At 54.3% G+C, this 25,843-nt stretch overlaps 1 protein-coding gene across 5 annotated transcripts in view; it reads left to right on the top strand.

Annotated features, from left to right (window-relative positions):
* The first annotated feature begins 1,229 nt into the window (after positions 1–1,229).
* SBNO2 (strawberry notch homolog 2) overlaps positions 1,230–25,843 on the top strand; it is a 58,022-nt gene continuing 33,408 nt past the window's right edge. Inside the window, exons 1-5 of one of the 5 annotated variants that reach the window (XM_083811021.1) lie at positions 1,244–1,337; positions 7,025–7,383; positions 13,297–13,520; positions 14,589–14,668; positions 20,355–20,478. In XM_083811021.1, the coding sequence (XP_083667147.1) occupies positions 7,320–7,383; positions 13,297–13,520; positions 14,589–14,668; positions 20,355–20,478 (492 nt within the window). In that variant the 5' untranslated portion in view covers positions 1,244–1,337; positions 7,025–7,319. Of the gene's footprint in view, positions 1,338–7,024; positions 7,384–11,537; positions 12,198–13,296; positions 13,521–14,588; positions 14,669–20,354; positions 20,479–21,932; positions 24,289–25,843 lie in introns of those variants that run through there. The other 4 variants (XM_083811018.1, XM_083811019.1, XM_083811020.1 and 1 more) reach the window with 4 other exon arrangements.

The following is a 25,843-nucleotide window of genomic DNA, read 5'->3' as shown; positions in this document are numbered from 1 at the left end:
CAAAGCGTTCGGCTCCCCGAGGAGCAGACGAGGCCAGCTGAGGGTGCTGGTGCCTGAGGCTCCCTGGCCGTGCCGGTGCAGGCTGCCTTCCTCGAGCGCTGTGCACGAAACCCCAAGCCTTTTGTTCTCACCGTCTGCTTTGAAGACAGCTTCTTTGATGGTACGGGGCCGCTTCCCGGCTGAGCCGGCTCACGCTGCTGGGGCTCCGTGCAAACCCCAGCAGGGCCAGGGTTTTACGGGGTGACCCCGATACTTCCCCGACTCCCCGAACCCCTTCAGCAGGTCCTGGAGGGGCTGCCCTGGGGGGCGCAGAGCTTGGATCCCAAAAGGCCTTGGCATTTGACTCCCAGGCACCCGCAAACCTGGGCTACCAGAGCTGTGCCCTGCTCCACAGGTGGGTCCCGGCGCTGTGCAGGCACCGTCCCCGTGTGCCCAGCGCTCCGCTGACAGCAAAGCATCGCGGCGCACCTGGGCGGTGAGTCCGTCCCGTCCCTGTGCCAGGGACCCACGACCAAGGCCTGCGCCTCTCCCCCCGCCGTGCCGCTGGCTCTGCGCCTCCCTCCTGGGGGTCAGCCCGGAGACCTCCCCGTCAGGATGCCGCTGTGCAGACAGAGCTCGTGGGAACGCTCCTGGATGTGGCTCTGGGGATCGGCCTCGTCACCCCGGGGCTTACAAGGGGCAAGGACCCAATGCAGGCACGCTTAAAAAGTTATAAACGCGGGCGGAGGGGGAGGAAGGCGAGCAGCGCGGGGGGGGTCCAGGGCTTTTATTTCCCACCCAGCCGCTTCCCCGGTAATCCTGAGCGGGAGCCCCCCACCAGCTCCCCCAGCAACCGCAGCACCGGGACCCGCCGGTCCCCCCACAGACCCTCCCGGCCCCACTGGGACCCCCCCGAGACCCCTCAAGGACCCCCCGGGACCCCCCCGGCCCCATTGGGACCCACCCTGGGACCCCCCCGGCCCCCCTGGGACCCCTCAAAGACCCCTCCGAAGACCCCACTGGACCCCTAATGGACCCCCCCCCCGGCCCCATTGAGACCCCCCGGGACCCCTCAAGGATCCCCCCGGGACCCCCCGGCCCCCCTGGGATCCCGCCAGGACCCCTCCGAGACCCCTCAAGGACCCCCCGCGGACACCCCCGGTCCCCCTTGGATCCCTCCGGGCCCCCTCAAGGCCCCCCCCCCCCCGGGAGCCCCCCCCCTCCGGGCCCCCCCCCCCGTCGCCGCCCCCGCCCCTTCCGCCCCGCGGGCCGCGTCCCCCCAAGATGGCGGCCGCGCGGAACCCGGAAGCGCGGCGAGGTGGCGGCGGCCGGGCGGGAGCCTGAGCGCCCGGGGCACGGTGAGGGCCGGGGGGCTCGGGGCCGGGGGGAGGTCGGGGTCGGGGCCGGGGGGTCCCCGCCGTGCTCTGCCGCTGGCGCCTGGCCGCGGCTCGGGGCTGAGCACCGCGCTGAGCGCCGCGGCCGCCAGGTCTACCCGTGCAGCGGAGCCCGGGAAGGCCCCGGGGGGGCTCCGCGCCCCGGCCGCCTCCCGAGGGGCTTCGGTGCTGCCCCGCTCGGCTCCGTGCGCGGTGGGTGTCTGGGGGTGCCGATTCCCCTCCCGGAGCAGAGCCGGGGGCTCGTGGCCGCCCGGGGCCCGATTCGGAAGGGTGCTGAGCCCGAGCAGCCCTGAGGGGCGAGGGGCTGGGAGGGGGGCGCAGAACCCCCCCGCGGCGATCACCGAGCGTCTGCCTGTCGTGGGTCCTCACGGCCCAGCTGGCCCAACTGCCTGCCTCTGGGGCACGGAGCTTACGCTCACAGGCACCCGGCTCTGGTGCTGTCGGTGGTCACCCCCGCCTGGGTTCTTAACGCCATTAAATCACGGTGCAGGCTTTAAGAGAGAGCTCCGGTCTCAAAAGTAGCCGTAAATACCAGCCCAGGAGGGCTCGATCTCTCTGTGACTCCGAGCTAACACGCTCCGTTTCCAAGTGAAATAGGACGGACTTTTGAAGGGCGAGTTCTGCGGGTCCGTTGCGGGACCCGGCGGCCTGTGGGGGTTTTTCTGGTGTCTGCGCCCCGCCGGCTGTGAGCCTGGCGGCAGGAGGACGCCGGCTGCGTGTGCTGCGCCGCTGGCTGCTGCGGGCCCCCCGTGGCATCGGGACACCGAGCGTGGATCGGCCTGGTTCCGCTCAGCCGAACGGCCGCCGGTCGTGGGAATGTCTTTAAGTGGAAAATCACATACCGATGCTTTTGCTTTCAGTTCAGGGAGCGCTGTGCGTCCCCTAAAGCAGACTTTGCAGAGTTACTAGGTAGGATGCCAGCTGCAGCCCTCAAAGCCTCAAAGAGTTCTGTTCTCATCTCCGGCACTTGCTCTTTTTTGATGGTTATCAATTCCCTTGATGTTTGTGCTCATTTTCCTAAAATACGACCCTACCTTTAGCAGCTCAGCTGAGCGAAGTCTCATTGAAAGGCTGGCGTGAGCGCTGTGGGAGGGAAGGCTGCTTGAATCATCCAAAGTACTTTTTAAATCACTGCCAGAGGAGCAGCCTAAAACGCCTGAAACCTCGGCGCTTAGCGGCACAGCGCGAAGCCGGTGCTCACGGCGACTTCGGGCGCTCCCCCGTTTCTGCCTGCCCGCTTGCCTGGTGTCAGGTGCTGGAGTTACCAGAACTGCGGCTGGCATCGGGGGCTCCGTGTCTAACCTGAGAGGTGTTTGTATCTGGGATTGTTTCGAGTAATAGCTAGGATGGCTGGCTTGCTCAAGAAGGGTGCCTTTCCCCACCTGTTTCCTTTGATGGTGTTTTGCCCGTTTTTGGAATCAGTCTTGCTTATGCGGGGCTTTCGGAGTGGCTGAAAGCGAAAACGTTTTTTGTAGAGGAAAATGCAATGGTAAACGCACAGAGCGTGTCCGGAGATGGCACAGTCAGTGAATTTTACAGCTTTTTCTCCTTTAACGTTAGGTCTCAAGTTTGATTCCTTACTTCTAAGTGTTCTGAAAGATTTCTCCGAGTCCCGCAGACGGCTTTGTCTTAGGTATGAACTCACACCTTTGTTTGAAACCTCGCAGTTCTCAGTGATTTGCTAAATGCCGTTTCCTCCCATACCTTTGTCAAGGTCTTACATCCTCATTCCTGAGCAGGAACAGACTTCTGAAAAAAGCTCACTTCTCCCTTCCTTTAGCGGGCGGCTCGCTGCTGTGAGCTCCCGAGCCCTGCCCGTGGCGTGTCCCCCGCTGCTCCCCGCCGCCCCGGCCAGGAGCAGCGGGGCCGAGCGTCGCGTTTCGTCATGGGACAGGCATGGGACGGGCTGCGTCTGCCAAACCGGACACTCGCTGAGCGCTACGGCCACGTTCGCTGCAGGCTTTTTTTGGCGCTAAAGTGTACATGGAGAGGATTTTCCTTTTTTTCTAAATTTTGTGTTTAAAATCCTGAGCGTGTGGTGTGTTTGAGGGCTGTGTTTCCCGACTGAATAGGCCTTTTTTAAGCTTAAGTTATAGATCCCTGAAATGGAGGGTTTATAATGAAAACGCTGACACAGGTTTAAAGCTTTTTGAACAGTGGCACTGTCATAAAGAGCTAACTGTGCAGTCGCTGAATACTGCGCTTTGATTTTTAATCGTGAGAGCCTGGATCTCTCTGGAAAGCCGTCCAGGCTTAATTAGGAGTTTTATATTCTGAACCATTTCGGCTTAAAACTCTTCGGTCTCTTTTGGTAACACGATCAAGATCCGTAAACATGGAGCTCTGAAAGAGACCAGTACATGCCTCTCTCACACAGGAGGCGCACGTTGAGCCTGCCTGGAGGCTGCCTGCTTTGAAATGGGGTTTATGTGCTCACGATTAATAGGGAAGCAGGCTTTGGAGTCCTGGAGTATTTCGTGGCCGTGTGTGAACCAGGACGCTCGTTCCCCGCGTGGCAGCACGGCACGGGGTGTCGCAACGTGCTCGGCTCAGATGGGGCTGGTTCCTTCCAATGCGTCTCCTGCGATCGCCTCGAACTGGGGGTAGAGGCAAAGCACAGAGGATCCGGAGACCTGCGTTTCTGGGCTTTGAACCTCAGCTCTGTTCCTCCTGCTCTTCTCTTCCCCTTTAATTAACCAGTATAATAGCGCATTTCTACCTCGCAGGTGTGCTTCTGAGGTTGGCTCATTCCCGTTTGTGTCGGGCTTGTGTTACAGCTACGTCCAGGCGTGCTCCGTTGCTGCCGGACCGTCGCGGAGCTGAGCTCCAGGTGCCTGCTCCGGGCCTGCTCCTGCTGCGGTTTGTTCTCGTCCAGGACCTCGCTTGCGGCAGGGCCTTGCCGGGAGCTGCCCTGCTCAGGGCGAGCCCTTGCTGGAGCGGAGCTGCTGCCTTGGAGAGCGGTTCCGTGTGCTCCTTGTCCGAGCTGCGCGGCCGCCCAGCCGTCCTCCTGCCCAACAAACCCACCTGCTCCGCTTTGGGAGCTTGGGTGCGCGGCTGTGCGCGGTGCTGCTGCACCGGCTGCCGCTAAAACGTGCCGGGGTCCTTGGCAGGGGCGTGCATCGTGTGTAGGGGGGAATTTGTGCTCTGGCCAGACGTAGTCGTATCGCCTCCCGGGTGGAAGAGCAGGGGCAGACGGAACCTGTCCTCCTCTACGAGCAAGCTTTAATTAAATGTGCTCGGGTCCCTGTTTGAACAACGGTTTGTTTCTCGAAGCAGAGCGTTTGGAGACAGACCATTAGGCTGAGCAGCCTTGCGAGCAGAGGGCACGGCAGTCTGCTTTGCAGCGGCTTCATTGTGGGGAGGTAACGTGAGACGTGCGGCTGCAGCGGGGACCTGCCGGGGACCTGCCGGCTCTGCTGGCGGAGAGGGGCCGGGGAGCGGGGAGGGCGACGACGTTCTGGGGTCTGAGCCGAACGAACAGCGAGTGAGGTCAGCATTTCAGGGAGACTCAGCGGTTAGCTTCAGTTGTGCATCCTTGAGACAAAAGTACCTGGGGAAGATTTAAGAGGAATTCTGTCAGGGAACAGATAATGAACCTTCCTCTTTTGTCTGTGTCGGTGCTAAAGCTGCTGTGCCACTTAACTGCTTAATATTAATCCGAGGAAGTTTAGGGAATGGCACATTGGGGCAGATGCCAGCAGCAAGGCTCCAGACGAAGCTTTTTCCTTCTCTCATTATCTAGGCTTGCATTTCTGTGCTTTTCTTTGGAGGATTAAGGCCATTGTGACTCTTGTGCGTATCCGAACAGCACCGAGGAGCGTCCCGGTGACCGGCAGCGTGAGCCTGGGCGCGGCGCAGCCCTCGGCTGCCCAAGGTGCTGTGCAGCGGTGCTGATCCTTCCCCGGGGAAGGAGGACAAGGACCCCACGGAGCTCGGTCAGAGTCGCCGTCGGTGCCGTTCCCCTCTCCGTACGTGGGCGCGCTCAGCCTGATGCGAGGCACTTCCCCGCTCCCGGTCCGGCTGTTTCCCTGGCAGACCCGTGTGGTGTGAATACAGCCGCCCCGCTCTTCCCCTCACGCCCGTGGCCGTGACATTCCGACTTCCAGGAGCCTCTGGTGGGGTTGGACTTCCCATCCAGCCCCGTGTAGGGCCGGGGGCGTAGATGAAACCCCGGTCGCGGGCTGCGCGCGGTGGAATGGCAGAGCTGGGTCGGGCTGCAGGCTGCCAGCCCGGGGTGCGGGGTGAGGTGACAGCCCGCAGAGCCCGGGGAGAGGATGGGAGCGTTCGCAGGGGGCTTGTGCTGATGCTTGCGTGTTGGAGCCGGAGATGAAGCGAAGTGCTGCTTTCTGCACGGGGTGAGAAGATGGCGCACCTCTCTGGAGAGCGATTCCTTCCTCCGGTGAGCCCGGTTCTGCCCCGACTCAGCTGCCCCTGGCTCTGCGGGCCGCTGCCGTTGCAGTGTGTGCGCCCTGTCCAGTCTCGGTGCCGGTTTCCAGCTCTTATTTTTTTTTTCCCTGGCGTTTATAATAAAGTTTCTCGGGCGCAATTTAAATCTGCCTGACTTTAGTCTACCTGTGTGGGAGAGTTCACGTTTTCTCGAAGATGTTGCCTTCCCAAAAGCTGTCTTTGATCCCCACCGACATGGCCTGAGCTTCAGATGAGGAGGGGCTGTGCTGGTGCTGCTCGGGACACGAAGCTCTTCCTTTCCGCTCCCGTACCCCCGGTCTCTGGAAGACGAGTTAGCTCTTCTGCACGCACCACCGGCTGCCTCACGTAGACCTGGCAAGAAGCTTTGAAATGATCTCAGCTCTTCTCCTCCCTGTTTACAGACCGTATAATTCCAGCAGTTAATCTGTCAAATAGATTGTTCTCAGGCACTCCGCAGCCCTGCGTTGGCTTGCGCAGCCCAGGTAAGTAACGAGGTTTTCCCCGCTTCCTTTTCCGTCCCGCTCCCGAGCCTGGTGGTGCTGCGCGCAGGAGCTTACGGGGCTAAGTCCGTACAGAACAAATGCACCCAAAGTGCATTCCTGCTTGCTGAAAGCATCCGGGAGATCAAGGTGGCTTAAAGCGCTCGGTTAGCATGCCCTGAAGTGGTTCCATTTTCATCACAGATACTTATTATCTTCTAGATTGATGTTATCCTGCGCTTTTGTAACTGGACTGGGTTGTATTCCGCGTTCGCCTGAGGTTAAATTTTCTCCACTCCTCTGTAACTTTCTAATATTCCTTTGAAGTTGCTGCATCGGGCTCGCTTTGCTTTGTGCTTTCTAATACGCAGGGTTGGAGGCATTCTCCCTTTCTGTTTTCATTGAGATAAATGCCTGACTGGCCTGACTCTTTTCTAAGCCGGTAAAGAACAGACTTTGCGTTCTTTGTCTTTCTTACAAATTCGCCCGTCCTTTACTTAAGAGCAGTGGAGAGCTGGAGTGAGTCACCCCCAGCATTTTCTGTTTCTGCATGAACTTCTGTCTTCTTGCTAAATTAACTCGAAATCCCTTTTCCAAGAGCGCTTCAGACGCACGACCGAGCAGCGCCTCGTTGCGCCGCCCGGAGCTGGATCTGCCTGAAGAAAAGGAGTTAAGTTGTGAACAGGGGACAGAATTTACAAATGGAAATACTTTTTTTTTTTTTTAATTTCTAATTATTTACAGGGAAAAGATCCGATGCTTCAGCCGGCGTCGAGCTGTTGTACTCAGAGGCTGTCTCTCTCCTGCTGGGCTCCGTCTGAGCGCGGTGCGGGCACCGTGGCAGCGGCAGGCGGGCAGGTCGCAGCTCCCCTCCCGCGCTTCTCCTGCGTCACAGCGCCAGTCCCCGCCGGTGCCAGCGACCGGGGCTCTGCCTCGAAGCCTCCCCCTCTCATCGCTCGAGGTGAAATGTTTGGCCGCAGCTCCGTCCAAAAATACGGCGAGAAGAAACTTTAAAGAGGAACTAAAGGCTGGCTCGGCGATGGAGACAAAAACCGCGCTTAGCGTCCCGTGGGGCTCGGTTCCTGTTTCTCCGGGCACTTCACGTACGAGCTGTTCTCAGGAATCCTGTCCCCGGCAGCCGTGGCGGGGTGCCCGTGGCGGGGCGGGGGGCTCGGGGCTCCTGTCCTGCTCCTGCTCTGCGGGCAGGGAGCGAAGCCCCCCTATGCCCGTGCCTCCCGCTGTGCCTGTGCCTCCTCGCGATCCAATTCCTGGGGCCTTTCTGTCCTCGCCGAGCGCGTTTAACTCACCGTCAGCAGGTTTAGCTCTGCCTGTTGCGTGCATACCTGTGGTTTCCCAGCTATCTTCTTTTAATGGAGAGCAATTTAGAGTAAGTTAACAGAGACTGAAAGGAACAGGGAGGAAGTGTTCGCTTCTTCTGAACGTACTGAAGGTTTTTACCTCGCTCGGTGGCAGCTACCTGTGAACCGCGCCCTTACCCACAGCTCTATCCATCCTGACTATTGCAGAGCAGTTTGTTACGGTTTCCAGGTTGGAAATTGCCTGGTGCAGTACCGATCCCGCAGGTTTCTATGCAGCTCAAGCCGTTAAAAGTTGCGGTTTGTTCCCCGTAGCCCCCAGGCACGAGGAATCCCGCAGGAATCCCGCGGCGACGCTGGCTGTTGGGGCTGGGCTGAACAGCGAGCCCTCAGGAAAGCTCGCTGGTAGTGAAACCCTCCCTGCAGCTTCATCAGAGTGACTTGCGATACAATCAGAGTGCTCACGGGGCTTTATCGCGCTGGGCAGGAAGGTTTTGTTTTCAAACGCCGCACGGGAGCGGGTCCAGTGCTTCCCACGGCCGCGTGGCCGTCGCTCGAGTGCCATCGCTCCGAGCCTGGGAGGAAGGTCGCCGCGTCCCTCAGCGCTGCGTGCAGGAGGAAGGTGCTGCTCCTGCGGTCAGTAGAAGTTCTGAAAAGTTAGTAGTCAGCAAGCATCAGTTTTGGCTGTTAGGCTGGCAGCGCAGGTTGTGGAAATGGGAGCTTTGGCTTGCAGGAACTCGCTGAGTTTCGTGGTTCTGAGGCTGCCCCGAGGACGCCAACCAAGCACCTGCGGAGGCTGTTCGTGCTGGGATGGGCAGTGTCCTGCTGCCCTCGGCCCCCTGCCACATCTCCGTCCTTGGCGTTAGTCCCTTGGGATTCAGGAGTGTAAGGCATAACCGAGAAACGTTGGGGGGATTCATCCTTTTCCGGTTTCCCAGAGGACAAGACCAGGAATCCACAATGTCTGGGCTCCTTCACCTCTCGCTGATTTTCTCGGTGTCTCCGAAGAAAGCATCCCGAGTTCTGGGCTGTCCACCCACCCGTCCGTCCGTCCGTCCAGCTGTTGGCTTTGATCTCTTCAGAGGAATCTGTCACGCGAATTCGGTGCGTTGGCATTCGCCAGCTGCCTCTTGCTCAAGCGTAGGAGTTTAAACTTGAGCAGTTTTCCTTCGTTTTGCTAATTGGGTCTGACCTATTGTGCAAGAGTTTTCCTAAGGAACTAATGCTGTTGTAGAGAAAAGCACTCTGCCGAGTATCTGGCCGGTGAAATCTGGTGTTGCCAAGACCCAGGATAATGCAGAGCAGGCGGGCAGAAGCTCTGCTATTGATTTTACCCTTCGTAAGTTGCTTTGGATGGAGGAGTAAAGCTGTATATTTGCTACAGCTGTTACGGGAATCGCTGCTGCTGATTTCCTAGCGAAAGCTGTTACAAACTGGAAGAAAAAAAAGGCAAAAAACCTGAACTCTCTGGTGAGAAGAGCAGAGACAGTATTTTAAAGGCACCAGAGGCTATCGATGTCTCTAAAGCAAGTCTGTGATGCTGACCTTAGGTCAGCGCAGCTCCCTGCCTCGGTTCGGTAGCAGCTGAGCTTTATTTATGTGATCTATAAAGACAAGCCATTGATGCTGTTTGCAGCTCTGTGTAGCATTTGAAGAACATCTCAAGTTTGTTTTTGTTACGTTTTTCTGTTGCTTTGTCTTCCTTACAGCCTCGTACTACAAACGTCTGCCTTGATTTGGAAGACTGGAGGATCTCGGAGCAGGCTGATGGGACGGAAAACGAAGCTAGCTGTAGGTTTCTGCTCCCCACTGCTTCGTTTGGGGGGTTTGGGCGTCGTAGCACAGGCTTAGTTTATACCATCGGTCCTCTTGTCAAGTCCTCTGGGCGGAGGAGAAAAGCCAGGAGCCGGTGACAGAGAAGGAACGAGGCTTGGCCGTTCTTAAAGCCAGCCCTGGAGTTTCCCCTGTTCCGTGGGGTCACGACAAACCTTTGTCTTGCTTGGCCTTCAGCCCTTTCTCTCTTACTACGTCCTTCCTGAGGTGTGAATTAAAATGTCGTAGGATCTCCTGCGGACCACCAGTGGCGTCAGAGAAAAATACGAAGAAAAAGAAGAAAGCAGCCCTAGAAGGCGGAGCAGAAGGCGCCGCCGGGGGTGGCTGGGCAGCCGCCCCGACGGGGCTGCGCCGTTTCTCCCCGGAGCAGCTCCTTTCCTGGCTCCCTCCGCAGTGGGCTGGAGGTCAAAGTCTGCATTTATGCAACCCCGTTCGCCAGTTCCATCGCAATAAACCGTGCGCTTCGGGAGGCAGCCCTTGAATATTTTAACATCTCCAGCATCCTTTGGGCGCGGAGACGCTCGATAGGCGGGACGCGAGCGTAGCTCTGCCCGAGGAATTCATCGGCGGTCCTTCGGGTTCAGGAGACGTGACGGCAAGCAGGCTTTGCTTAAATGGCTGCCCTTCAGCATCAGCACCTCACTCGGGTGTGCGCGGGGCCGGAGCGCCTCCGGGCAGTGCCGCTGCCCCTGCCGCCGTGCCGGTGAGCTGACTTTTGTAGAGGCAGGCCAGGACGGAGCGGCCTCTAATGAGGCTCCAAGCCTGCAAGCGGTCTGCAGAGTGCTTTTTGGGAGCCCTGGTGCTGACGTTTGGCTAATAAATCAAGGGGCCTGAGGCCGGTATAACAATATTAATTAGGATGCTGGGGTGCTAGCTAAGTGTTTTTAGCTGGTTTTGCTCCTGGGCTTATGGACTATAAAGCCTGAGTGTGGATTTTATAGTGTAATAAAAAGAAACACTTCTGGCTGTAAAAGAACGAGACTGCAGTAAATCTGTGGTGAAATAAAGCCAGAGAAAAGGATCTAGGTGATCCTGCGCCTTTGTAAAGAGTATTTCTTCTGCTAGCAATTAATTAAAACGGTCTGGGTTTTTTTTTGGTAGTTGAATGGCCTTTTCAGGCAGCCTGGCGTTACTTCTGGTGTACAAACCTTATTCTTTGGAGGCGACGTTCTGTCGTGCTCTGCTAGAGAAAACGCACCTAAGGACATCTTGGTCGCTTGGTCCTTTTTTCGGCGGAGCAGCCGCAGCGAGTTTTTTTACGATCTGCCGTGCTGCGGGAGGAGGCAGAGGCCGAGCAGCCCGGCGAGCCGCAGCTCTCGCCCGGCGAGCCGCTTGCCAGGTTACAAAACCGTGCGGGTCCCAGGGTGGCGGCCTCTTTATCTAAAATAAAAGGGGGAGTGCTTTCTTAAACCGCAAAGTGCTCAGCCTCTGGCAAACGATTTAATTCAGTCTGGAAGCCTGCGTCTCGTGAAGGCGTCCGCGTGCCCGCCGCTCGCCGGAGCAGCAGGCGGCCGATCCTCGGCTCGCTGCCCGAAGTCCCCGCGTCCGAGGGCTTCGCCCGGTGCCTTCCCCCCTCGCCACCCCCTGCTGGAAGGGGGTCGTCTGCTCCCCTGCACGCGTGAGCCCTGCTCAGAGATGTCCTGACGTGGCTCCAGCCACCCAGAGAAAGAAGTAAACAGTCATTTTAATTTTGCTTTCCATGACAAATGCAGAAATAATCCTGTCGGCTGAAAGGTCACTTATTTTTAAAGGGGCTCTGACTCAGAATTGGCTTTTCAGAAACTCTCCTCGTAGCGAGTATCTTGTAAATGATCAAAGCTGGTGTTTTTAAACTGCAGCTTCAGTTCGTGCTACTTAGATTTTCGGCATCGGTAGCTAGCTCAAGGAGAACCTACCAGCCGCGTCCCTTTGCTGGGCTGTCACACCGCAGGCTTCTGGTGGCAGACGGTCCTGGAGAGCAGAAGGTGGCCCGAGGAAGACGCGTGCTTTTCTCTCAGTTTTTGGGTGCACAGATTGCTGTTAATGCTCAGTCACGTTACAGAGAATTTAGCCTCCCCCCAAAGAACCCTTTGTGACATCTTTTCGTTACTTTGCAGGCGTTGGAAGTGATTTTGATTCTGTCCAGCCCTTCGGGATTAGTTTCCCTTGGAGCTTGTCACGGTACCTGCCCCTCTGGAGCAGAGCAGCTGATAAAACTTGAACGATTTAGTCCATTTAAGAAGCTGAGCATTTACTGCTCGCTGGTGGATAAGACTAATAGGAGGAGGAACCAGGTGCTGTGCCGTTTTGTGCCCCTGCCCAGGCGCCCGTGTTGTGGGACTGTCCTGGCTTCGGAGCATCGTCGGAGCTCTCGGTGCCCAAATACCGAGCGGGTGAAAGCCGTGTGATGCTTTGGGAGGTGGTGGTGGTGTCATCTGGTCGTCTGGTGGCGGTGGGTGAGGTTTTCTTGTGCTCGTGGCCTGCCCCCAGCCCTGCCGGGCTGTCAGGACGTGCTGGTGCTGTGCCCCGTGTGCTGCGTGGGGGCGCGGGTTGCGTCCCGGGCTTGGTGCCCGCGCTTGTCTCCTCTGCTGCTCTTGCCCGGTCGTGACTGCCCGTGCCACTGCAGGTTAAATTGCCTTGCGAGGCCAAGTTAAACATGCCAGGAGTTACTTCGGAAGCTTCAACCAGGAAATTGCACTGAAGGCAACGTCTGAGCGTGGGGCTGATCCCTGCCAGAACGGTGATCCTGAAACCATCGTGCTAGCAGCAGGGGGAACGAAAGGCAGCGGGTAAGTGCTTGTGTTTTACACTGGCAGCCTTCGTGCTGAAGGTGCACCACCCGCTCTGACCTCTGCTGTGCACGGCCGTGGGGAAGAGCATCGGTGCTCACTGCACAACCGCCGTGAAGCTACGGGAGACATCGGAGTGCGGCGAGATCGGGGGCGAGCTGTGCCCCCGCCCGGCGGGGTGCTTCTCTCCTGGCTCAGGTGGAACAGCGTTCTGCCTACGCGGCACGTTTTCGTCCTCCAGCAGTGAACCTGTCAGCGAGGATTCTTAATCTGCTGGCTGTGAATGTAGGTCGTGGCTACCTGCGAGGCTTCCAGCAGGAGGGCTGCGCTGTGTCTGTGCTGTGCTGCCGCGCGGGTACGTACAGCCGGTCAGAGCTGAAGGTGAATGGCAAACAGCGACAGGCAGGCCAAAAAAAGACTTTTTTTCCGTGGGTAGCACTGCGCAAACTGTACGCAGAGAGCTGGAAGTGCTGGCCGTGTGTGTTCCCATCAGTGATGCCAGGACTGTTCTGGAGAGAAGGTGCCCCACCGGGGGTCACATTCTTCTGGCTGAGAGAATTGAAGCTGGCATTCGCCGGGCTGAGTTAAGTGCCTGTGTGCTAATGTGTGCTGATTACCGGTGGCACGTCGGTATCTTACAGGGCTTCGGCTGGCATTCCAGCTGCTTCCTGAGAGCTCAGGCCTGCCAAATTACCTGCTAAGCCAGGGTAAGTTGCTGTGAAAATGAGCAGTCTCGGGGAATCGATCGTTTTAGTCAAGAGTTTGCTCAGAAGTTCAGAATCTTTTTGTGTATTAGAAAATTCCTTGAGCTAAAAGCCAGCACTTGGCTGCTGCAGAAATCACGGATGAGTGCGACAACCTGCCAGACTTCTGCAGCGTTTGCAGTGAGGCAGAAGTGTGTTTAAGTTCGCCGTCTAGGTGAATTCCAGGTGCGGTGAGATTTGAGAACTGTTTCCCAGTAAAAACCTCTCTGTTTGGTAAAGAGGCAGCCGGCATTTGCAGCCTGCCGTCTATTTACCGATTTCTTAGCTAGGTTTGATCTTGGCTGTGCTTTCTTCCCCTCCACCGGACTTAAACGTGCGTTTCTTTTCCGTCCTAGGACATGGTGCGGGGAGAAGAGCACAGATAAAGAGCCTCCCACCGCTCCCCAGCCCGCTCCCCCTGCCCGGAGGACTTCATGCGGCGGGACCCGGGCTGATGCCCTCAGCACACGCTGCCATGGACGGGGGGAAGAGCTGTCCGCAGCACGAGCACCAGCAGGCGGGCGACGCGCTCTACAGCGTCCCTGCCTTCCGCTCCCAGCTCGCCGTGCCGGCCATGGAGGTGAGGGCCCCGCAGCAGCGCGCGAGGCTGCCTTGGGGGTGTCCCCGGAGGGGGTCTGGGCAAGGCAGCCCAGCTCGGGAGCCGCATCCCGGGAGCCCTGGTGGGTGTTTGCGGGAGCCATTTACCAGACTTGCTAGGCAGCTGTCCAGGGGCAGGAGGTATTGATCGCGAATGCTGGAAGGTGGAGGTGACGGCTGTCTACTTACTGCCTTGGACGTGGGAGGAGAAAAACAAGGCTGTGATTAAAACGACGCCTCCTTAAAAGCTGGAAGTTGCCAGGCTGCTAGGGAGAGGGGTGAAGAGCTTGTGCAGAACCGCGAACTTTGTTTCCCTCTCAGCTTGTCTCTGAGAGATGCTAAATCTGTTCCTAGGTCCAGCTGTGCCTTTTTTTTTGAGAGTGGCACAGCGGAGTAGGGTTGTGTTTGTCCCAAAACAGCTTCTAAAATAAGACCGCATCCCTGATGCATTTGTTCTGAAAAGGGCAATAAGCAGACCTTTACCCCAAAATTGTTTACGTGTCCCTGCAGCTCTGTTTCTAAGTCTCGTTTGAGTTTTGCCGCATACGTGAACGTACAGGTTAAAAAGAGGCCTGTCTGACCAAGTGCATGGTGCTTCAGACACCAGGTGTTGTTGTTTTGGATGCAAAAAAGGACGTATGAAAGAGAAGCTGAGAAATAGATGTGTTCTTCCCATGATCATACTGGTACACGCTGAGCTAAAAGCTTCCCGTGAATGTTGGACCCTGTTTGGGTGGGAAGGGGGCGGTGGGAAGTGTGCAGGCGTGTACCTGTGCGAGCCAACTTCAAGAGAATTGGGTCGGTACTCGCTCTCTGCAGAGACTGAAGTTAAAGGGCGACGAAAGGGGAATGGCCCTGTCGTCCTCGGGGGGCAGGAGCAGGACAGGAGGCTCAGAAGCTGGCACTGCAGAGTAGCGCTGGACTACGGGAGGTCGAGAGCCACGTCTGCCGATGGCAGGCGCCGAGGGGGAGAAGTCGCGTTCCTGGCTGAGAGCTGCAGGTGGTTGTGCCGGCCCTCAACTGCTGTAACCGTTTTGGTTTCTGCTTTCAGAATTCCATGCTGGCGGCCGACTCGTGGAGTAACTGCTACCCTGCCTCTTTCCCAACCTCATCTTTCCTAAGCGAAAACCAGTGAGTGCAGTTCTCCTTTATACAGCTCTATGCTCTTGCACACTCCGTGATTCAACTGTTTCTTTAGTACTTTCCTTGTTTACTTTGTTTCTCGAACTGATGGGGAAATAATTGCATCACACTCATCTTGTGGCATTTCATAAACTGCTACATATTGGAAAAAGCAGCAAACAGCTTTAAAAAAAAAAACAACAAAAACCAACAAAACTTTGATTTCTGGTAAACCTGGTGGCTGCTGTGCGGGAGAAACGGCCTTGTTTTAGCCTGGATTTGTTGCACTAATGGAGTTCCTAAACACCCCATTAGCACAATCTGGCTGAACAAATGTCGTGCATCTGGAGCTTTATACGGATGGCGAATGGCATGGACAAGAGGAAGGCGTTACCGGCCCCGGGTGGCAGGCTGGTGTGAGGTGAAGGTAGAATCTGCTGCTGTGTAGATGACTAGAAGCTGGCGAAATGCTCTTAGCCCACGTCTGCTGAAAAAATATACGCAACCCTAACCGTGCAACCCCTAGTTCAAGAGTCATTACTTTTTCCTCTGGTTACAACTGATAACTCTGCGCTGATAAGCTCGTCCCCCACGGTGCGAAGTGATGAGAATGGGCTCATGTGAGAAATCGTGACTTCCTTCAAAGTAAAGCTGCCTAGTGCACAGGGAGGTGCCACGGAGCAGGGCTGTGCCGGGTCTCAAACCTTCGCATAGTAACAGGGGTTCTGCCCTGTCTGGTGGGAAAATCATCCAGGTTACATGCCTGAAACAGCATTTTTGGGGACCCTTTGTATAATGATAAATGTTGTTCTTCCCTCTCCTCCTTCCCTTTATGATGAACCTCCATCCTGGATCAGAAGGATGGATGCTGGGTGTGACAGGAGATATTTGGGGTGACATAACGTGGCCACGTGCCGCCACAGAGTGACGGGCTGGAGCTCTGTTGGGACGGGGAGATGCTGATTGCTGGGAAGAAGGTCTGAAGGCTGGCCGACGGCCGCTTCGGTCGCTGTGAATACAGGGAGTGGCACAGATGTACAGGATGTGTTTTTATTTAGGTCAGAGGTGGAAGGAAGAAAAGTAAAAGAAACAGAAGTTGGTATCGCGAGCTAGAAACCGTGTTCCAGGTGCTTGAGGATTTAGTTCTACCTCCTTCCTGAGTGGATTTTAGCACCTTCGTGGAAAAGCAGAGATCCATCCTCCCGAGCGCTTCGGTTCCAGGCTGGCTGTCAGCAGGACGATCAGCTCCTCTGCTCAGAGCAGTGGGACCCCTTTTGTCTCCGAATTAGTTCTGCTCGTTTCTCGTGTGCCTGGTCTGCGGAGGAAGGTAGCCAGCAGCGATAGGGTGAATGTAAGAGGACGGTTCTTGCGGTACGACTACCAAGAATCTGTCCCACAGGTGCTGCGTGGAGCTCTGCCTTGTTAGTTACTCCCCAAAGTGAGAACTGGAGAGGAGCTATCAGATAAGTTCAGTATCTTTGCTCTTAGCTAGCCCGTCTCTGATTGGAAGAGGGTGTACTTTTTGAGCATGATTCCTGTAAATTACAGTTTGTGAACCCTCAAGAGAGCTATAACAGAATTTCTGTTTTGCTGCATTGAACCACAAGATTAGATTGTGTTTGTCTATTGTGTTTTTTTTTCTTTGACCGTTTGTTCTGGTTTTGCCCCTCACTTTTTTCTTGTGTAGCGCTGCTCTTTGCTGTTTGTTTCGACTCTGCTGGAAATGTAGCCTTGATCCTGCAAAGACATGCCTCCATTTAACGCTGGTGTAAACTTGTTGACTTTGCTATCGTTACTTTAGGAAAGGAGGCTCATTGCAGCGTTTATTTGCTGGAGAATGGTTTAGTCAAGGCCGCACCTTTAGCTTCCTGTTTTTCATATCCTGGTAGCTGTAAAAATTACCTTTCAGGTGAAATTTTCCATATCTGTATTTCATGACAAACAAAAGAAGCCTGTCCTTTTGTATTTGAAAACTGCAGCTGAGCTTTTTTAGGTGGGATATTGTAGGCTGAGTGCGCTCCAGGTAGAAACCCCGAAGGGATGGAAGCAAAGAGGGGGATTCTAAAGGGAGTCATAATTAAAGCTACCACATTATAAGAATAAAAATATAAATATAGATGGGATTAGAGTTAGTCCAAGATTCTTCAAAATCCTGGTAGCAGAAGCCTCCTTTGCAAGTGGCTGTGTTTGGACACGGCTTACTCCCCTAGCAAAGGGCTTTGTCCTGAGGCAGGTTTTTCCTGTTTCTTTTCAGTAGTTTCATGCTAGAGAATTTCTTTAAAAGATACCAATGCTCGCCTCTTTGTTTCGGCTTTTCTTAACCCGAAAATGTAAACAGTGGATTAAATGTTGCTGAAAGAACAAACGGTGTTCAGGTGCCCTGCAGGGAAGGGCTGGAGCTGGGCTGATTTCAGGGCAGTTATCCCAGAAGCGCTGGGCTTCCTTCGCGGCGCTGGGCTCGGTGCGCTCCTTGCTTCAGGGAGCTCTGGGTCAGGCCTGTTGAGCTGTTGGAAGTGGTGTCACACATCTACAGAAAGTATTCCTCGAAACCGGGAGCGAAGATTTCTCGCCGGGTTTCTAAAACACACGCCTCCCTTCTCTTCTACCGCTTTCATGCACTTCTCCGCTTCACCACCAGTGAGTGGGGTACCACGTGCCATTGTGTAAAGTAGGCTTTGGAATCGTGAGTTGGTCTAACGATGGGGAAGAGGAGTGCCTAGATTGTTGTCCAGGCAGTAGGTGACCTTGCCAGCCCGCCTCTCGTCGTCTGCTGGTCTGAGATGTGGAATTTGCATCTCTGGATGGGGGACTGCACCGTCAGAGCACAGCGCCTGGCTGAAACGCCCAAAGGAGGTCTGCACTGAAATCACAGCCTGGCCCCCGAGGGGCTTCAAGTGCATCGGACGCGTTGCTGAGCAGCTGGCGTGGAGCAGGCGCGGTATCATGGAAGGATGGAGACCCAGCTCCCGGGAGGGACGTGCACTGCGTTGGCTCACCAGAGGTGTGGATCCCAGTAAGCCTGCCCCCAGCGCGTTCCTCTGGGTCCTTCTGTTGAAAATGTGAGTTTCAGGGAAATTGAAGGAAATGATCAAATTCTTTTTCAAAAAAACAAGCAAACAAAATGCCCAACAGCCTTCTTTCGGAGTATGTGAAATAGCCCTACCAGGCGACCCGCTGGCTGGACTGACATCAAATGATTTGGGTGAGTCAGATGTCAGTTCAGGTTTGCCTTGTACCAAACTGTTCCACTGCTTCTATATTTAAAGCGGGTGGCAGCAAAAACAGCAGGCTTGCTCTTTAAAGCAATTGTCTGAACTTGATATAATCCGAAGATGCTCCCCACCCAGCTCGTGATGTCCCAGAAAGATGAAAGAATTTCTGAGCCGTTATTCCTTCCAGGAGGGTAGGCAGCAGCTCTGCAGTAAGACGGATGATGTTTGTTGGCTTCCAAACGTTGTGCACCTTCACGGGCTTTCCTTTACATTCCCCTTGATTGCTTCAAGAGGCAACCTCAATGCGAATCGGTGGCTGAAAGGGACTGAGGTAGCGCCTGCACCCAGAGTAGCTTCCATGGAGCAGTTTGCTGGTAACCAAATCCTGGAGAAGGTGAGCGGGTGTGGACAGGGCAACCTTCCTCTGAGGCTGTTTTCACGTCCTGGCTCTGGCAGTGCGGCGAGGTTCCTTACTCGATTCTTGCCGGTAACGCTGGATTTGCAGTCTGATCCGAGCCAACCTGTCAGTGGCTTTATGCCAGCTCTTCAAACGAGGGTGGGCGTCTTCTGAGTTCGTGATAGAGGAAAAAAAGGCAGAGCACAGTACCAAAGGTACTAAAAGGGTGATGGGAAATGCTGCGTGCTCAGTGGCTTTCCTAAGAGGGTCTCAGAGCAGTGCACTGAATTCCTTTTAGCCTTTATATCAGGCCTCCACGAGAAGAAAGGCGTCTCACGTTCACAGCTTTGAAACCCAGATTAAGGGAGGCAAAGCGACACGCCAGTGCTGGTGATGGCACGGCAGTTCCAGCCAGGGAGGCTGGGGCTGGCTTGGTTTGGTTTCCCTCCCGTTACCTTAGCTGACTTCTGGCCAGCCCCACAAGGCACTGGTGAAATGGGAGGCGATGGTAATTTTTGTGGTAAAAATAGTTTTCCCTATTCCTGGTTAGTTCGTTAAGCGCTGGCCAAGCTCTGTCCTCGCGCAAAGGAGAGAGAGAGACCACAGCAGCTCCAGCCTGAAAGCAGCTCAACAAGCCTTTCCTGTGCGTAAATACGTTAATTCCCAGAAACTGTACCCGGATTTTAATTTGGCTGAAAAGATCGAGGAGCCACAAGGCAGCATTAAATTGCCAGATCTGTTACATGCAAGGGTGCTAAATCCACCACTGCTGCTTTTTGAGGGTGTTATCTTTATGATGCAAAGAAAAGAAAGGAGATAACATAAATACGTATGTAACGTGAAGCACGGCGTATGAATGAGCTGCTAGCCACACGTGGTGTTTTAATTGCTTAATAATATTTTGTTGGCGTAGTCATTCCCCAGCTCTGCTCCTGGACGGTATTCCTTTTTAAATTTTGCTTCTCCCTCCCCTCGCGTTGCCTTGCTGAAGCTGATTGCCGTGGCTTCTGAGAGCTTGGCACCACGAAGAGCGCACAGCTTGCCACGAGAGGAAACCAGGCAGCTCGGCCGAACCGTGGCTCCAGCGTGAAAACGTGTTGGGTGGCGATTGCCCAAGCGGCGTGAGTGCACAGCCCTTACGGGAAAGATTACGAAGCACATTCCTTGCTCCTGCAGGAGAGGGAAAGGCTCGCGTGTGTAATAGCAAAACCAGAAGGCAGCCTGAGTGCGGGCCAGAGGCTGCCCCTGGGAAGGAGGAAGGGAATTGCTCTTGTGCAATCCTTACCTACCCTCTGCTCGCAGGAAGCCAGCGCCAGGGGGGGAGCAGGAGGAAGTGCTGGCGTGTGCCCTGCCCAGCAGGGAGGAATCAGAAGACCTTTGCCTTTTTTCGCTTGTTAGTGCAGTCGAGATTTTGCTGCGTTACTAGGCATAATCGGCTCCATCCAGAATCCATCCCTGCCTGGGCTAGCAGTTCTGTCTGGGCGTGCGTGTCCCCAACCCTCCCGTCTTTCTGTCTCCAAGCCGAGCGCTGTGGCTGGTGTGAAGCTCTCTGCCAGGGGTGTGCAAAGGGGGCTGTTCTCTTTCCAACGCTGCGAGCTCGTCTGTGCTACTTCGCAGTTTTATGACCCGAAGAAGCACTCGGGTGTGATATTTCCTTGAAACTCGATGCTTGTCCTTATGCAGTGTGATTGTCAGGTTCCATCACACCTGTCAAACGCTTGGCGCCGGGACATCACCAGGCTTATTTTGCTTTGTTGTCAGGACTGAAATATTATTTAGTCCTGCAGATTATTATTTTTTGCTATGAAATCCTTCCCGATTTACTCAAATTGCTGAGAATTCAATTCGTAATCTTAATGCAGCTCTCCAGATTCTTGCGCTCCTGAGTCTGGGAAGTAGGATGCAACTTGCAGCTCTCTTATTGTGCCGCGCAGATATCTCTTCTGGGTAAACACACCTTTTTAAAATCAATCTCTTGTATGTGTCATCCTGTAAATGACCCTTCACCGCTAATGCTGGAGTCTGAAGCAACCTGAGGAATACTCAGAACTGCCAGGAAATAACTGCTTTTCCCATTTCCTTACAGGCAATATTTTAATTCCCCTCACGATTTTTATATGAATTCCATCAGCAGACCACATTTCTTGGATACAAACTATGCATCTGTGGACCCCACTGACTTCTTACCAAAAAATGGTGATTTTCCTCAGGTGAGTACATAGCTACTGATGGCTTTGGGGAAAACTGTACTTTTGTGGTGGTGGGTTTGGTTTTTCAGGGTTGTGGTGTAGAGGGGAAAGGAAGAGGCCAGCAGTGTCTTAAATTTGTCTGGCCTCACATAGGAATTGCACACAAATGGGATAAACTCTGCTAACAGCAATTCAGAAGCTATCCATTGTCTTGGTAGGAGCAAGAATTGCTTGTGGCTTTTAAAAATACATTTAACAAACACTGACAGCACATGGGAGAATCCTGTTTGCAGGAGGGTGTAGGTAAGTGTGAATGTGAAAATGCTTCAGTCAGTTAATTCATTTGCCTCCTAAAACTTTCTTCACTTACACATATTGCACTTGCTTTCTTGCTAATTACAAGTGGTGGATTCCTGAGCAGTGAATGTTTAAGGACTACATCAGCTCAGCGCCTAACGAACTCAGGGTTGAGCCAGTTCCTGTTTTTTTCTTTTTTTTTTTTTTTCTTCAATGTTGGTGAAGTGTGGGAGTCAGTCTCCCTAGTTCATTTGGCATCCCTAGGGACCAGCAGGCATCCTTACCTCTGGGATCCCTCTGGGCTGGAAGATCTTCCCGTAGAGTTTTTGAAATGCTTCACTTGCTTTTAGCAACATCTTCTGGTAAGATGAGTCAGTGAAGGCTGGAAAGTGCAGCTTCTGTGACAGAGCTGACTTGAAATAAAGAAGGGGCTAACTACATCCTTTCTGGGAGTTAATATAGATGCTATCAGTGCCTGTGCATGTTCTTTGCAATGTTTTTTTTATACCCAGTGTCTGAAGATACATAGTGAGTGAAACTGTAGAAAGTTACCCTGCTCTGGCCTATCAAGGCAACAGCCAAACTGAATGAACTCTGTAGCCCCGGCCCTTCCATCGCAGTAAGTTACTGCACTGATTATTGGGGAAGCAGATAATGTGCTGGATGCAGTCCAGCATCCTCCCTCAGGTAGTCAAAGGGCACAGCCTGCTGTGCTTCAGGAACTTCAAAGCAGCAGCCGAGGAGTGCGGCAGAGCTGCCGAGCGCCCCGTCGCTGCCAGCCCCTGCCCTGCGACCTGAGCCGCTGCTGGAGCACGGCTCTCCCTCCAGGCAGAAAACATGAGAAGGGGCAGAACTGGCACTGCAGGGCTGGCACCTGCTGCAAGTCAGGTGCAGGGTAGGTTTTTGATTAGACGATGCAGTGAGGAGCTTACGTGAAAAATTTCAGGGTAATTTTTGTATACTTAAGGCCTCCTGATGAGGCTTTATTAGCAGGCTGGCTGGGGGCTCAGCAGTTGCTGACAGATCGGACCTTACAGCCTCAAAGGTGCCCGGGGGATATCAAAGGAACCTTTCAGGTGTGCAGAACCATGGGCTGCGTTCAGAATCTTCATCTATGTTATCTACAAGTCAAATCAGTTTCATTAAAAGTACTCTTTTTTTTTCTGGTCACACAAAAGCTTACCAGCAGAGCCAGGCTTCCTCTGCGTGTGGGAAGGAGCTAATCTGAACATCGCAGTTGTCTGCCCCAGGTCTGTGCCTCGGCGTGGCAGATAAGCACGGCGGTGCTGTTGGGGTGTGTATGCAGTGGAGCTGTTTGGTTCCAACCCTTTCTGCATTCAGGTGAAGATCGACCCTTCTAGATCTTGGCTCTTAATTCTAGCCGTGCCCTGCAGCGCAGCGCTAAGTTGCTGAGAACAGCAGAAGGGAGACGTGAGGATAAACTGGGGCAGTATGTATGTGCTTTGGGCTGGCATCGTGCTTTGATACGTCAAGAAATGCTTCAGTAGGCCCCAGTAAGCTCCTGTGAGCTTTTGAATGCTTTTTTTCCTCTAACTGCCGAATGTCAAGACACGTGTATAAACAGAAACTCTTTCCTTTGTAATCTCTGTTCCTCCTGCATGATTCATTGAGATGCCTCAGCTTCTTGCTTTGCAGTGGATGCAGTGTCACGAACGTTGGATTATGCTGCTGAATTGGTTCAGCAGGGAAGAGCAGCTTGACTGTAAAGAACTTTATTCAGAAATGCGGCACGAAATACATTTATAGCAGTAGAAACAGCAATTTGATGCATTTCCCCTCTTCTTGAGGGAGATGTGCGAATTCCCGCTGTGTTATTTTCTTGGCAAGCCCAGAGAGAGGTTTCGAACCTCCTTGGGGGTCTGATTTCTGCAGGTTTGGTTTTACACATGCTGGGGATTCGAGCCCTTTGAGGTAAGCCACTGGCGTGGTAACCCAAATTCAGCTCCCTGAGCAGAGCTGCCGGGGGTGCTTCGTGTTCGCGACTCGCCCGACGCCACCAGGCTGCGCGGTCACCAGTAGCTGTTGCTGGTCCAGGGTCTTCTGACTGGATAAAACCAGATAAGTAAATGAATTATAATAGCATTGATCTTGGCCTCCTGCAGAATTAATTGTGGGAGGAATGAGGCAGAAATGTGATCCGCTCAACCTGTGCGAGCCATTTAGCAGCCTGCGATGGGAAGAGGGAGACGGGTCCTCCCCGCAGGTCTCGGCGTGCGGGTCTGGTGGAGTTTGGCTGATGGGTTTAACGGGAAAGGGGCTTAATTACTTTAACTCGCACACTTTGTAGTATCTTAAGTGGTCGATCAGCTTCCTTCCCCTGCTGCATGCGGAAATCGATCTCCGCCAGCTTGACAAGGGCAGATTTTGGAGATTCTTTGTGAAAAGGAGAAGCCCAGCTGCTGCGAGACTGCACCCGTTACAAGGTGCCTGCAGAAGTTCTTCTGATTCAAGGATAGGAATGAAGCGTCCATCTCTGAATCCATCCCAGCCGAGCCGGTTCTTTTGCTTTGCTGTCGCACCACACAGAGCAGGTGGTGCCACACAGGTTCACACGGGGATTAGAGCATTTTATGGGTGTTTTTCTGGCCTGCTCAGTGGTTCTCTGTAAGCCCGTGCGCTGAGCGTTACTGCCTGGGACTTTCTGGAGATTCCCACAGATAACCCAAGGCAGTGATGTGTCACCCTGTGTGCTCTGAAACCGAGAAACACTGAATAAGATTTTTGTTAGAGCTTTGTTTTCCAATATGAAACTGCTCTGATCTAGTTCGTATTTCAGAGCGGCGTCTGTCTGGGGCTGCCACAGTGCAGACAGACGTGTGCTTGCCAGGTGCCTCGTGTGACAGCGCTAATGTGAAATAACACAAGTTTTGTGCTCTTCTGTCTCCCCAAGAGGCGTTTTAGTCTTAGCCAACCTCCAGCTCGGGCTGCTTGCCACGCTGAAGCGTGGAGCCAGAGCAGCCTTTCTGAATCCTTGGCTCTTGTCGCCTTCGAGTTTTTTGCGGGGTTTGCTGCAAGTGCTCTGACATGTGAGCGTGTGGTAGGCACTAATGTGGAAATACGTTGATATAACCTAGGGCTCCCTAAACTGCCAGTCATTCCAAAGAAAAGCCGATGCTTTTCTGTAGGAGCCAGAATTGGAGCTTGGATCTCGTAGAGCGGGCAATTAACTGGAGGCAGTGGCATCCATCTGGAGTCATCCGGGAATGTCCTGGAGCCTTTCCATCCCTTGCTTCAGCAGTATTTTCCACTTTACTGATTTCCTGCTGTCCCAGATGCCAAACTGTTAAATATTAACAATCTGCACGGAAAGCTGAAACATGCCATTCAGGAGGTGTGGGAGCAGCTTGGGTGGCTGTATCTTTTCAGGTGACTGTATAGGAAAGTACCTGTCTTTTCTGTACTTGCCTGGCGTGGTGGCAGGAGTGGCAAGTCCCATGAAACGTGGTGCTGGTATGACCATGCCAGACTAAGGACTGAAACCAGAGAGAGAACATGAAGAGTTTGCACGCTTTGGTAAGAGATTCCTGATTAAATCTGTGGTCACTGGGCAGCCGAGATAAACTGGGTGCTTATGTGAGAACCTCGGCTGCCTTCGTACGTGAGTACAGCTTATTCTCTCGTCTTTGTTCAGATACCAGAATCCGGTGTGTGACAGCAAGCTCTGCTGTGCTGCTGACCCGCACCCTCAGGTTACAGCGCTGTGCGTGCCTGCGTGCGGCCCGGCAGTGCTGGCCTTTCTGCACGCTGTCCTGGGGGCCCAGAGGAAGGGGATGGAAACGTCACCGCTGATGTGGGGCGAAGCTTTGGGATCCTGTGTGTGATTTGATGGTGAGCTGGTGAACGCTGCGTCCCCGGCACGTACCTGTGGCTGTTCGGGGCTGCAGCGGGACTCCAGCCTAGACTCGGGCTGCAGAGGCGGTTTCTCTTTCAAGAGTTTTCCGGGGATGCACGTGATGCTGAAAATGGATTTAAAAGGTCTAAAGAGCAGATGCCTACTGATTCTGTCGAGGTGTTTGTGCAGTAAACACTTCCTGCTGGTGGTGGTGATCTGAGGATTGTTTGTGCGACCGAGGGCTTGAGGAACCGACCCAGGGGTGCAGAGTGGGAGGCTGAACTTTCTTCCTCCAGCGCTACCCTTTGAGTCCCCGTCTTCTCTCCCTGTTCTGTCTCAGGGCTCCTCAGCTGCGCCTTCAGAATGCAGACTGCTGGCCAGATGGTGCCATCAGAGGGAGTTGCCACACTTCTTAGCTGCTCTGGGAATTTCTTTTTAGTTGAGTCACTCACCACTGGCACTTGGGTCTGGTGAGAAGCCATTTCTGCGTGTATCGCAGCAGCCTCGATGAATGCCTGCTGCATGTTGGAAAAGATGCTTCATGTGCGTGGCCAGAACAGCCGAATGGGGACTTGTTTCCTCCACAGTATTTTTGTTTTTTTGGCTTGCTCTTGGGTGATTCATCCTTGCCGGTCTGTTGGCATTCTTTATGTAAACAAGTGGCTTAAATTAAGGTTTAGAAAATAGTTACGAGGCCATATTGGAGTCTGATAGCACTTCTCGATCTTGGGAACTGTTGTCTTAAGACAGAGCCTTGCTCAGACCTTGCGGTGTCGTCATCTTACAGAAAAAGTCCGCTGACTGCACGTACATCCTTAGAAATCAAACCCCGGAGGAGATGCACGACTTCGGTTTCCCCAGCTCCCCTCCGTGTCTGCTTTTTACTCCTCTGGCCTCGAAACCTGACGTCTCGAGGTGCCGCCGAGCCCGCTGCTGCTGTGCAGTAATTCTGTCACAAAGGCATTTTTATCACAGCAGGGCTCTCTCTTGTCGCTGCTGCTCGGCGCTGTGGGTTGCCGCAACAAAATGCTGGGTCCGGGAGGTTTGAGTTTATGCTCTGGCATCTGGTGTCTCCAGGCCAGCGTCTGTTAACCGCGGTCTGAGCGCCGAGCCTTATCGAAAAGCAGAGCGAGCTGTTCTAGAAAAGCATGCCTGTCGCTTAACTACTTGCTTCTCGGCCACCGCAGGTTTTTCTTTAAGCTTCGCTGTTCCGTCCTGTTTAGAATCACGTAAAAC

The sequence above is a fragment of the Anser anser genome, assembly GCF_964211835.1.
Source record: "Anser anser genome assembly, chromosome: 25".
Classification (NCBI taxonomy): Eukaryota; Metazoa; Chordata; class Aves; order Anseriformes; family Anatidae; genus Anser; species Anser anser.
The sequence above is the reverse complement of the archived record's forward strand: the minus strand, read 5'-3'. Positions and strand labels throughout refer to the sequence as shown.